Consider the following 13,965-nt stretch of genomic DNA (forward strand, 5'->3'; position numbering starts at 1 on the left):
ACTAAAAGGATATAAAACATTCTGAAGTCTTCTAAGAGTTAGAAGAGGTGAAAAAAGCTTGAACATTTAGGGCCAATGGTAGATATTATGAGACATATATTTCAATTTAAAATGGATTTCTATATTTGGGCGGAGGCACATTTCACTGGAAAGTGCAATCTTAATTGTCCACCAATGTTGATTAAGGTATACACATGTATACACATTTCCTTCTATTTAATCACACACATATAATTAATATTTCAGGAAATAATTTTTAGTGTGACCTTCACATATTCCCTACTACGCTCTACGTGTGTGTGTGTGTGTGTGTGTGTGTGTGTGTGTGTGTGTGTGTATGTGTGTGTGTGTGTGTAAAATGATAATCTCTGACAGGACCTTTCTTACAGACTACTTACTGTAGAACTAGTCCAGCCGTGTACTATGTTAATTAACTGAGATAGAAATATACTGTTTTCTCTCTGTACTCTACTAGGGTGGTTTTAGAACTTTTTTGAACAAAGGAGGCAAAGGTTGACAAACCCAGTAATCTTTGAAGTTAATTTAGTCTAAATTCATACAATGTTTTTTACTTTGGATGTATATTATAATTGAAATTTTTAGTTTGACTTATTTTCCAATAGATATTTAAAAAAATTTTTTTTAAATGATTTTTTTCATTTTAATGGGCATTGATGTTTTGCCTGCATTTATATCTGTGTGAGGGTATCAGGTCCCCTGCAACTGGAGTTACAGATGGGAATGACCTGCCATGTGGGTGCTGAATGCTGAACCCTTGCCTTCTGAAAGAGCAGCAAATGCTGTTAAATCACTGAGCCAGCTCTTTAAGAACAGATCCATCTCTCCATGCCCAATAGATTGTGTGTGTGTTCCTGTGTGTGCATTTGGATGTGGAAATCAGAGGAGTATTTGTTGTGTTGCCCTTCGTGAAGAACTGTTCATCTTCTTTTTTGAGATATAATCTTGGTGCGACCGGGGGCTCCTTAGTTAGAATAGGTAGGATGGCTCGCCATTAAGTCCCAGGGATTCATCTGTATCCATCTCCCAGTTTCAGGGACTCGAGGCATAATACCACCATGCCTGTTACTTTAAAATAATGTTTATTTTTATTTTGAGTTGTGTGCACCATGTGTGATGCCTGAGGAGCCAGAAGAAGGTATCAAGTCCCCTGGAACTGGAGTTACAGATGGGTGTGAGCTGCCATGTGGGTGCTGAGTGCTGAACCTTTGTCTTCTGCAAGAGCGGCAAGTGGTGCTAGCCACTGAGCCAGCTCTCTAGTCCTGTCTATTGTTTTACATGTGTGCTGGGATCAAACTGAGTCCTTGTGCTTCTGTGGTTAGCACTGTGTGGCCAACTCATCTCTCTAGCCCTCCAATAGATAACTTTAATGATTTTTTTTTTTCCTCATTGGCAAAATGAATGTTTATTTTGCTTCTGGTTCTTACATTCATTGTGTGGTTTTTTTCTTCTTTGAATTCTGCTCAACATTGAGTTTTCTTTTTCTTGTTATTTTGAAGTACTTAATATTGAAATGATAGTTTAAAAAAACTATAAATAAGTTTTTTTAGAGCATACCCTTTATTATTTAGCCTATTTTATGTCAGTAAATTATATATTAAGCTTGATCATTAAGAAATGCCTTGTGCTGTTGTGGCACACACCTTTAATCCCAGCACTTATGAGTCAGAGGCTGGTGGATCTCTAAGTTTGAGGATAGCCTGGTCTACAGAGCAAGTTTTAGGACAGCCAGGGCTACACATAGAAACCTTATCTAAAAAAAACGAAAGAAGGAGGAGGAGGAGGAGGAGAAGAAGGAGAAGGGACAAGAAGAAGAAGAAGAAGAAGAAGAAGAAGAAGAAAAAGAAGAAGAAGAAGAAGGGACTTTAATTGTACATTTAATATTTTATGAAAGCCTCAGATTATATGTTTATCTCATTGTATGTTAAAAGAAGCAATATAAATTTCCCTGTGAATGCCAGTTGGCTTATCTCATAATGACAAGTCTCAATAGTTTCGTAGCGATTTCTATCTTAATTATACAAGGCTACTGTTTATACTCATTGTTTTAGGTGAATATAAGCAGACTTTTTTTTTTTAAGTAGACATCTTTTTCACTCACAATTTTATAGTCTTGTATTCTGTCAACACCACTGTTGTTTTGGAGAACATTTCCAGCTTATCTGCATTTATATGATAATTTACTATAATAATTTCAAGAATACTTATTTATACTTTGCTATAATACTGCTTATTGACATTTTACATGGAAGAAAAATAGTTTTAAATATTATTTCATAACTGTCTACATGGTTGACATGGTTCTTTTATGAGGGATGGAGAATTAGCTTGCTTAAGTTGAAAGAAGTTATCCACAAATTGAGGAACTAGTTATAGTTGTGGATCTTATTTGACTTTTTGGCATAGTGATACTAATAGTTATTATTATTTACTAACTTAGCACAAGGGTTCCCTTTTAGAGACTTTAATCTGATTAAATGAGTGTTTTTGATATCTCATTGACTTTCAGAAACTGACAGAAGAGAAATACCAAGTGGAACAATGTATAAATGAAGCATCCATTATAATTCGGAACACGAAAGAGCCAACATTGACTTTGAAGGTGATACTTACTTCCCCTCTAATTAGGGACGAATTGGAGAAGAAGGATGGAGGTACATATGTGTATATATATATATACACATACATATGTTTCTTTTTCTTTCTTTTTTTTATTTTTCCATGTAACAGCTCTTTTCAGTACTGTCTTAATTATGCCTTGGTATTTAGGAGGCTACAGATTTCATTTGCTTGTGTAAGCCATCTGATGATATTTTAAAGTGCACTTTCAGAGACTTGTGTTTATCATGTGAGCTTTAACTGTGCTTTAATTTTTCTACCACTTTGGTGATCTGCTTTCTTTTTTTTAGTGTAACTTCAAGTCATTGATATCATCCAACCTGTTCTATTATACTAGCTTACCAGTCAGATTATGCTAGTTTACTGGTCAGATGTGGTATAAACCAGAACTATTTTTAAATTCATTTGCTGATTTAGAAATTACTTACTTGTATGTTTGACTTCTAATAATTGTATACCTTTGTAAAGTTTAGTTATTTGTTATTTCTATGTAGATTTGGTTTATAGTATAAAGAAAAAGAACCAGTGAACACACACACACACACACACACACACACACACACACACACACACACACTTTTTATTTTGAAGACAAGAGCCTCACTGCATTGCCCTGGTTGCCCCAAAACTCACTATCTAGAGTTGGATGGCTTGAAACTCACAGAGATCTACCTACCTCTGTCTCTTAGTGCTGAGATTAAAGGTGTGGGCCATCAGTAAATTTTTGAGAAGCTTTTGACCTGTTAACAGTTTGAATAGGATATATGTTAAAAATAATAACTGTGTGACATTGTCATCCTCATAAATGAAGAATGAGAAATTATTTAACTATTAGTTTTGAAAAGTTCAGAGATGTGTGATGAGCTTTTTTTTTTTAATTTAAATTTTTAATTTTTTTGTTTGTTTTTCAAGAGAGTTTCTATGTGTAACAGCTCTGGCTGTCCTAGAACTCACTCTGTGGTCCAGGCTGGCCTTGAACTCATGGAGATCTGTCTGCCTCTGCCTCTCCCTCCCAAGTGTTGGGATTAAAGGCATGCTCCACCACTACCTGGCTTTTTTTTTTTTTTTTTTTTTGAGGCAGGGTTTTTCTGTATAGCCTTGGCTGTCCTAGACTACTTTGTAGACTAGGCTGGCCTTAGAGAGATATGCCTGCTTCTGCTTCTCAAGTGCTGGGATTACAGGCGTGTGCTACCAGCTTGAGCTTCATTTTTTATGTTTTTATTTTGTTGAGTGAGTTTGTATTCTTAGTCCTTTTCAAAGACAACATGCCAGGTGATAGTTCTCTTGTGTTGGACTTTTGATCAGCTGACCAGTCTCACAACAATTTTAGAGACACTCTTGTACATATGGGCCAGTAGGATACTTGTATTTTTCGTCTGTCAGATTTCAACAAATCTCATTGTGTACCATAAGTACCACTAAAGTGGAAAAGAATATAGGTCAGTTTTGTAGTTTACTTTAAATTGTTGATAATGATACCTTATGTAGATTTTTGATTCTTAGACATGAATCATAGAATCCTGGAACTAGAATAGATGGCCACCTTTTAAAAAAAAGATTTTGTTTTTTTTGCAGGGGGTGGGAGTTGGCTCATGTGGTCAACTAAAATCAGAAATAAAGCACTCGGGAGGCAGAGGCAGGCGGATCACTGTGAGTTCGAGGCCAGCCTGGTCTACAAAGTGAGTCCAGGACAGCCAAGGCTACACAGAGAAACCCTGACTTGAAAAACGAAACAAACAAAACATTTTTGAGTCATATTTAAATTACTTTCAATCTATAGTTGGGTTTAATGCCTGTACTTTACCCTTTATATAGCATGTCTATAGCACCTCAGAGGAACTGGTCTCTTAAATGGCTTAATTTTTTTAACAGCAGATCTAGGATTTCTGATTTCTGGTGTATCAAGATAAGTGTTAATTCTGGTAGGCTGTGTTCTTCTTGACCCTGTAGCACAAAACCAACTGTTTCTATGTAGAGTTCTAATTATAGGTGCTACTAAACGTTATTTTTGTATTGAGAGTTGTTTGTATCTGCTCCTGCCTTTATCTCTTTGAAGGTATCAGGAATAAAAGCTTTTTTTCCCTGTGGGCTTTGTGTATTCGCATGGGATTTTGTCATAACTTTCAGTGTTGAGTCCCTCAGGCTTAACCTGTTGCTTTTAAAACCTTGATTTTGGTTCAGAGAGGCTAAAAACAGGCTTTTAGTATATTAATGCCTTTCTGGAGCACTAGTAATGATAGAATGGGATTTGTATCAAATAATAAGCACAATCTTTATTTAATTGTTTTAAGTTACTGAGGTTCTAAAGGCCTCTATGTGATGACTCATCCATCAGCTTGTTGAGAATTAGGTAAAGCGAAGGGGTCAGCTAATGTTTAACATATGTTACTTGTCTCTTTGATGGCAGAAAGATTCACTTTGTTGCTCTTTTAATATCCCAGCCCTGGTGACCAACTTGATATTTTACAGTTTACTTGTTTTTTCTAATCTGGTCTTTGCCATAGATACCTTTTTGTGTATATTCCTGGGCAGTTTGGAGCATCTAGCATAATTGAGCTTCTGCATTCTGGATTATGTAATGTTTGTTCACCTAGACACTACTGTTTTCTTTGACGTAATTCTTTCCATCTCCATGGGGTGGAGACACAAGGCACAGTTACCTTTCAGGGATACCTGGTACTGAAAGATAGCTTTTTCTTCCCTTCTTTTTGCTTTCTTTCTTAAAGTTAAATAATGTCTTGTAGCACCTGACCTCCACTCTGAGACATTTTGTCAAAGTATTCTGACATGCTTTTACCACTCCCAAATTTTTACAGTAGATACACAAGCCAAGCACTTTGCTTTCTTCTTTTAACTTGCTAAATGATTTTAGCAAAATGTAAGTGAGAGGAAGGTTGAGAACAGGCAGAGGACTGGGACTAGGTAGGGCATGAAATTTATCTTTAATATTGTCTGTGTAGAATTGTATATAACCATTTATGTTCTAAGTTATCAAGAGTTCATAATGATTTTTTAAAAAAAGTCACAAATAAGACTTCTATGTTATCAATATTAACACACTCTATTTATTTGAAGGCCTTGTACTATTTATTTCCTTAAAAGAAAAAAAATGGCATAGGAGAAAAAGCACAGATCTTGCTGCATAACATCTGCGTGTTCAGTTCTCTACTTTATTAGTGTTGTGTGACACTGGGCAGGCTTCCTAATTTCAGAGTATAGATAATACAGAAACAACAAGTTCACAGGTTTCAGTGAGAGACTTTATATACAGTGAGGTATATAACTACATTCAAAGGAGGAAATTGCAGGAACAACTCAGCTACTACTCCTACTCAGATCGTCTCACAAGGGAGACTAACGTGAGCACACTAGAGTCAGGTAGCCAAACCTTGACACAGCTAAGCTACTTTTGGGGTTTTTTTTTTGTTTTGTTTTGTTTTTGAGGCAAGGACTTACTATGTAGCTCTGGCTGGCCTGGAACTCACCAAGTACACCAGGATAACCTTGAACTCACAGAGAACCTTTTGCCTTAGCCTCTGGAGTACTGACCTGCCTTACTACATCTGTCCATATAGTGAACTTCAAACCATGCTTGAAATCCATTTTTATAAGTGAATATACAGTATACTCTGTGGTACTCGTCATGAGTTGGCTTATTGTGTAGCTTATGCTCTGTGGAAGGCACATCTTTTTCCCCTCCTCCTACCCTTATCTCTTATCCTAAGCACATAGGACACAGAGGCAGGTTACCAGAGACCATCACAAATGAATCTGTACAGTGAATTTTCAGTCAGCAGAGAAAACACAGTCCAGTGTACAAAAATGATACTGCCAATGGGCAGCTTGAATAATACTTCTTTTACGGTATTTTTATGGCTCACCATGTTATAAACATTTTCTCATATATGATTTATTTAAAAATGTCACACTGGCCCTAGGAGGAAAGTAACTATTGCTCTGTTACAAGCAGGAATGTATCATATTTGCTCAGCTAACCTGACAAAGTCCAGTATAGAATCAATCCTCTTTCCCATTCTTGCCTGGGATTACTGCATGGACACTTTAGCTGTCCCCCCCCCCCCTTTTTTTTTTCTGACAATTATTACACAGCCTCAACTTTGGTGCTTGTAATTTTAAACTAGAAATGTATTTGCTATGGGAGGTGATAAATTGTATATAAAATTAGTTTACATTGTGATTTTAAACCAAGCAGATAGTGAACGTAGAGCCTTTTCTTGCTTATTCTAAAATCAACTTTTGTCCTCAGTACTAAGGTAGAGTCAGAGCTTGACAGAGAAGTTGTCCTGGAGTTCCTTTTCACCAGTTGATGGTAGACTTTGTTGCAGTCCATAATTGTGGTGCTGCAGGCTTTATTTTCCTGCCTTCCCCACGTGCTAGATATGCACTGTTGCAGAGCAAACCTATAGTCATTTTCTGTCCAGTGCTTGACTATCACTAAGATACTGTTCGTGGCATAACTAGACAAACTAGGAGGACAGTGCTTCTTGCGTCCACCTGTTTATATTACTGTGTCATTTTTTTTTCATGAACAATAGCTTAGGCATGTCTTTCCAGAAAGCTTCAAGGAATTGAGAGAAAAGAGGTTTCAGGATATCCTTAGACGTACTAAAAAAAAAATTGTGTCAGGATGAGCCGAGAGCTCAGCTTTATCCAGATTTCCATGGAGACTGCCATGATTCCCCAGCTCTGTTATTTTACTTTTGAAGAGCCAGGTTCTAGACACATAACACAGCCACAGTCATGTCTGCCTTTCCCCCTGTTCTTCCTTTGTAGATTAGTGTTCTGTTAACAGGGGCAGATACTTTGCATACAAAGCACTGAGAAAAATTGACTGCCTGCTGCAGAATGATGTTCACTGATCTAACCTTTAACCAAATGAGCAAGGTTAGGCATAATAGCCTTTTTTCCAGTGCTCAGAATGCTGCATGTACCTTCATAACCTGATGGTAGGTTACAAAAACATTTTTAAAGCCCATTTTTCTTTGCATTTGACTTTTTTGTCAATACTTGCCCATTTTCCTGTGCTATTTCTTATGTTTCTTATAAAGCAAGTGAAATGAATCATACTTGTATATACTTAAAAGAAAAAAAAAATTTTTTTTTTTTTGACAGGGTTTCTCTATGTTCCCTTGGCTTGGAACTCACTATGTAGACCAGGCTGGTCTGGAACGTACAGATATTCATCCACCTGCCTCTGACTTTCTGCTCTTTGGTGGGGGCGAGGGCCTGAAACAGGGTTTCTCTGTGTGGCCTTGCCTGTGTTGGAATCACTTTGTAGACCAGGCTGGCCTCGAACTCACAGAGATTCAGCTGCCTCTGCCTCTCCAAGTGCTGGGATTACAGGCGTGCACCACTGCACGCAGGTGCTTTCTGCTGTTTTAATTAATTAATGATGACTTTAAAAAAAAGAATCTTTGCTTACCTAATAAAGTTGAAACAAACACACGTAGACCTCTCACACCTGTGTTAAAGTCCTAAAATATTTAAATTGAGGTTATGTCAGGAGTGACATTGTTTTCCCAACACCAGTTTTGTGATTGTGACATTAATGAAGTTTTTTTTTAATCAGTGAAAATACGTAAAAATATATGAGCCATATAAAGGGAATAGACAGCATGGACTTTTAAGTAGCATTGTAGTGCTGTATGCTTATATATCAACATAATATGAAAGTCTTTTCAAGATAAGTGTATTGTTATAGTTCTGCTGTTTCCAGCCTCATGAATAATAAAACATTTTGGATCTTTTGACTGTCAGAGCATGAAGAAAAATGGCCATTTTGATGTTGATATAAAGGGAATCTGCTGCAAATCCTCAGTGCTGTTTTTCATCTCTTCTTAGTAAAATCTGTTGTTTCCAAATGTTGGCTGTCTGTAGCAAGCTGATGTCTTGACTTTTTTTTCCAATAAGAATTTGTGGTTATAATCTAATTTTGACATGAAAGAAGTCATCAAAAATATCTTTCTCTTGTCTCTGCTAAAAATATCTATGTCACAATTAGGGTAAACTTCTTACAAACAATTGGAGAAAATACTGGGAGATGAACAGAGTTCTGGCTTCCTGCATCTTACCTCTGCCCCTCTTCCTTTCTGACATCTTGACTCCATAAGGTTGTAGAATAAAACTTAACTATTAATTTAAAAATTGAAGAAAAAAATAGGCAATTTGGATTATGTTGCTTAACAGACAGTCAGCCTTGGTCGGCTCTACCTTTTAAGAAGTTCTAGTAACTCATTTAGACATGTTTTATCTTTTATATGAGTTTTACACAAATGCTTGTATTGAGTAAAATTAAACAATTTGATGACAAAACATTAAAATGACTCACTTGTATATTTATGTCTGTAGAAACAAGTCCAGGAGTACCATATTTGTTTGGATGTATAAACAAGTCCACATTGATAATTCTTTTTGAGGCTTCTAGTTTTTGAGAAATGAGTAATGGAATGAGATCCAGCATTGTGATTTTGGCTGGCAAGGGTTAATGGGAAACAATGCAGGCACCTGCAGTGAGGCTGGCTTGGCAGAAAATAAGTGTGTAGCACTAAAGTCATCCTCTAGTGTCACAGCAGTGCAAGGAGCTCACAGTTCTTCCTTTTGTTTGTGCTCTTAGTTAGGCATCATGCCTTCAGGTTTTGTAACACTTTAACTAGTAGAATAAACACTGGATTTGCCACTGTAGAGTCACTGATAACTAAGGAAACCAAAAAATACCCATGTTCTTTTGTACCATTTAAAGTATTTACATTGCTTGGACCATGCAGTGCACTCCATATCTGCTGTTAATGGGAATAGTGAAACAAAGTGTTGGTGGGACTCTTATATTTAAAGCTTGTCCTCCCTGCCTTCCTCCCTCCCTGCCTTCCTTCCTTCCCTCACTCCCTTTCTTTTTTTTTGAGACAGGATTTTTCTGCCCTGGTTATCCTGGAACTTACTCTTAGACCAGGCTGGCCTTGAGCTCACAGAGATATGCCTACCTTTGCCTCCCCAGTGCTGGGATTAAAGGTGTTGTGCCACAACTTCTTGGCTTAAAAGCACTTTTACGAGAGAGTAATAAATCTGATTTAGGGCTTAGACAGTCCTTTTGTAGGAATACTTTTTTGGAATTATGTTTTCAAATAATGCATCAAGATTTAAAAAATTGAAAAATCCACTTAATAGCTTAGCAGAATAAGCTTGGTATTAGAAACTTGTATTTACTATCATGTGACATCTCAAATATGTTGTGGTTTTTATTGTTAATCATGTTTAAGTCCATGATTAGGTAGCAGTCTGTAATGAACTGCCTTAAAGAAAAAGCAATCAATAAATAAGAAATATGTTTATTTTATATTTGTAGTTGTAAAATTTTGGCTCAAAAGAAATATTGAATAAACCTCAAAGTAGCTTTTGAGTTCTCATCAATGGTTATTATTTAGTGATTGAGTTTGTTTAGAAGCAATTAATTTTCTTTTTGATCATAAACAATTAATTTCTTTTTTGGTCACACGCAGTATATTTTCAGCTTATCTAACATTATTATATAAGAGCTCCAACTGTTAAAGATTTTGATGAGTTATCAAAATGTCTTTATTGCTATTGTTCCCAGATGTGCTACTTTGTAGTTTGCCAAAGAAAGCAGTGCTGTGTACTTAGTTTGTTTACTATGATGGTGCACATGTTTATTAATAAGATCCTGGATTGATAATCAGAAGCAGTGGTCACTAATCCCTTTGCTGAATTCCTTTTGCATTTTTTGCACAGAATCTGATGACTATGTAAATAATGTGTCCTTAATCTTAAAAAGAAGCAACAAAACCAAATTATAAAATTTTTTGGTAGTCTTATAACTTTACTCAAATGCTGCTTTCTTTTTATTGCTGTTGCTGTTTTCTTAACAACACCCTTTCAGACTGTATCTGTTCCCCTTTATCCTATTTTATTATTAGAAAATGTAATGGTGAAAGACCCTCCGGACTTATTGGACAGGCAGAAATGTCTGAATGCCTTGGCTTCGCTTCGACATGCCAAATGGTTTCAGGTTGGCACTTTGTTATTTCCTTACTGTTTCTGTATAGCCATGTGTAGATTAATTTTATTTGGAACCCCTGTCACTTAGTGTTTTCTGTGCGCTGTATGAAATGGGGATACTTTGTAGCTCATAGAATCATTGTTGGAGTAAATCAGTTCCTTTAGATAAAGTGCATTGAATAGCTTCCATTGTAGTGTGCATGTACCTGTGTGTATGAGCTAGCCAGAGCCCAACTTCAGTGTCATTTCTCAGGAGCTATCCACCTTCCTTTTTTTTTTTTTTTGGAGATAGGGTCTCTCACTAGGATCTGGAAGTCACCAAGTAGGCTAGGCTGACTAGCCAGCAAGTCCCAGGATCATCCTATTTCTGCTTCCTCAACACTGAGATTATAAGTATCTGCCACCACACCTGGCTTCTAAAAAATAGATTCTGAGGGTTGAACTTCTATGCTTGCATCGGAAGCACTTTATCCACTCAACTGTCTCCATGATGTTTTGTTGGCATGTGATTTTTTTTGGCTTATTAGTCTGAATAGTAGATGGTGGCTTGTAAAATGTAACTGTAGAAAAGCCAAATGTTAAGATATAGTTCATGGAATTGGGTTGTCATGCGTTTACAAAAGGAGGTTTTCTAATGTTACTTTTACTCAAAAACCTGCCTTTCTGAACCATAACTGCTATTTTTCATAACTTGACGTTTTGATTTGCTTGAAAGCCAGTAAATTATTTGGTAATTGGTATTCATTTTAAAAAACTTATCCATGATCAATGTATTTCAAATGAGAAATAGATTTCTATAGGGATATTGGAATCATTTTGTTTGTTTTAGGCAAGGGCAAATGGATTAAAATCATGTGTAATTGTCCTCCGCATTCTGCGTGATTTGTGCAACAGAGTACCGACATGGGCACCATTGAAAGGATGGGTAAGTATTTAAGTGTAATTAAAAAACAAATCTGAAGCTATAGCAGAGAAATTGTAGAAATGATGCTTTTATGGAATGGCTATTTTTTGAGTTAGTCAAGGCGTGTATTGTCTGTTTTTGCCTTAGAAATTTATGCAGTTTTATGAAATCTTTTATGAACACAACTTCTTTTATATCTTGTCTTTTGTGTTTTAGAGCTGATATATTTATATAAAGGTTTAAAAATCTATATTTATCTCTCTCTATATATTATCTTTATTTTTTTTTTTTTTTCTGACTTAAAGGCTTTATATCTTTTGGAAGTGCTGTTCTTCTTTTTCAGTCACGAATCACTTGCTGCCCATGATAGCCTTCTTGGGTGGCTCATTGCCTTCAGTGTCATTTTTGTGGAGATTATCTAATAGACTGGTGTCTTTTGAATTTTTCATCAAATGTAGACACAGACCCAACATGTTAGGTTAAGTGCAATGTTACAATATATACTTTAAACTATGCAATTAGGTTGAGTGTAGTATTTGCCTGATATTAATTACTAACTGTGGATATAATATATATTGTAACATTGACTTAATTTGGAAATTATTATGCTTGATTCAGTCCAGATTACAATTTTAAAATCTATGAAAATAATGTAAAGTTACAAAGACCCATTTATAAAATAATGAATAACTGAATATTTGCACACCATCACAAGTTTTCATTTTATCTAATGAAGAGAAGTAGTTCTTTGTTTATTCTAATCATTGCTCTTGGAGCAGGCTATTTGATGAATTTTTTTATGTAGTTGAGTGCTTCCTAACTTAAGTAGAATTTAGATAAACCAATTTGTATCTTGGTTGTTTATTAGCTATTACATATTTGAAAGCTTGTTAATCATAATTATATGGCTAGTGTTTTTAATAAAATCTTTTCAGGGTAATTAAAAAATCATAAAGTTTTTGTCTCATGTTTTCAGAAAATATCTAAAAATACTTGATTTAAAAAATGGTTGAATTAGAGTAGATAATCATGGGGAAAGAGTTAAATGGTTCTTAAGTGCTAGATTGTCTACACTTTTTTGGCTTTCCTTTTAGATAGAAATGTCAGCTCACATTTAACTGGAATCCTTTTAACACTTGGTGCATGTACTAATTTGTAATTTAATATCTTCTAGCCACTAGAGCTTATATGTGAAAAGTCTATAGGTACTTGTAATAGACCTTTGGGCGCTGGGGAGGCCTTGAGACGAGTAATGGAGTGTTTGGCATCTGGAATACTACTTCCTGGTAAGGGTTTCAAACTCTCGAGGCAGAAGAATAAGAAAAATCTCATTTTAGTTAATTTATCTAAACATATGCTAAGTGTTTGTCCTCTGCAGAGGAGAATGGTGTGTAGGAGTTGTATTCTTTGGAATTTTAGCAGCTAGAATGTTTGTGTGTTTTATGTGTACTAACATAAAGGATACTAATAGAAGCTGTCTGCTACGAATTAGAAGTCTGAATTTGGAAATATAAATGCTTATTTTAAAATGAAGTTCATTTTGATTATATTCTAGTATTAAATTTTGAAAAATTAAATATAAAATTCATTTAAATATTAGGATGATTCATCATGCTATTCTAAATTCTTGGAGTAAGACTCAAAATTTTGATTAGGTGACTTTTGTATAAAATAAAGACAGTTAAGAGCTAACACTGCAGATGACAGAATGTCCTTAATATTCCACTTAATTGAGCAGAATTTTAATTCTTCAGTTTTTCCCCCTTTTCTCTTTTGTTATTTTGCTATGTTCTAGACTTTGTTCTAAATTTTTATTATTCCTTGCCTTTGCCAAAGGCGGTCCTGGTCTTCACGATCCTTGTGAGCGAGACCCAACGGATGCTCTGAGCTACATGACCACTCAGCAAAAAGAAGACATCACTCACAGTGCACAGGTATGAGATTGGTATAATATTGTTTGCTTAGAAAGACACCATAACCTTCATTTTAAAAATTGTTCTGTGTGGCTACTTTTCTTGTATCCATAAGTTAGGGAATTCTACCAGTATATAATATCAGTATATAATGCATGTTATTTATGTTAAATGCCATATAAGCTAGTAATGGTTATTGAGATTTGATTAAACATAATGTTTTATTCCTTAGCACGCACTTAGACTATCAGCCTTTGGCCAGATTTATAAAGTGCTGGAGATGGACCCTCTTCCATCTAGTAAGCCTTTTCAGAAGTATTCCTGGTCAGTTACTGATAAAGAAGGTGAGTATGAAAGCTTTGTTTCTGTTTTTTAACTAGAGTTGATAGTGGTGGTGTGCACCTTGTTTAAGGGACTTAATGCCTTGTCCATCCATGCTACCTCTTTTCTTCTTAACTTAGTTGGCTTCTATCCCAAACA

The 13,965-nt window shown here is 35.6% G+C and overlaps 1 protein-coding gene across 3 annotated transcripts in view; it reads left to right on the forward strand.

Annotated features, from left to right (window-relative positions):
• Strbp (spermatid perinuclear RNA binding protein) overlaps nt 1–13,965 on the forward strand; it is a 114,921-nt gene that overhangs the window by 58,735 nt on the left and 42,221 nt on the right. For all 3 annotated transcript variants that reach the window (XM_051166361.1, XM_051166363.1, XM_051166362.1), the window contains exons 5-10: nt 2,528–2,672; nt 10,587–10,678; nt 11,498–11,593; nt 12,747–12,858; nt 13,409–13,506; nt 13,718–13,829. In XM_051166361.1, coding sequence (XP_051022318.1) covers nt 2,528–2,672; nt 10,587–10,678; nt 11,498–11,593; nt 12,747–12,858; nt 13,409–13,506; nt 13,718–13,829 — 655 coding nt within the window. The remainder of the gene's footprint in view (nt 1–2,527; nt 2,673–10,586; nt 10,679–11,497; nt 11,594–12,746; nt 12,859–13,408; nt 13,507–13,717; nt 13,830–13,965) is intronic.

This window comes from Acomys russatus, chromosome 24 (genome assembly GCF_903995435.1).
Source record: "Acomys russatus chromosome 24, mAcoRus1.1, whole genome shotgun sequence".
NCBI classification, from domain to species: Eukaryota; Metazoa; Chordata; class Mammalia; order Rodentia; family Muridae; genus Acomys; species Acomys russatus.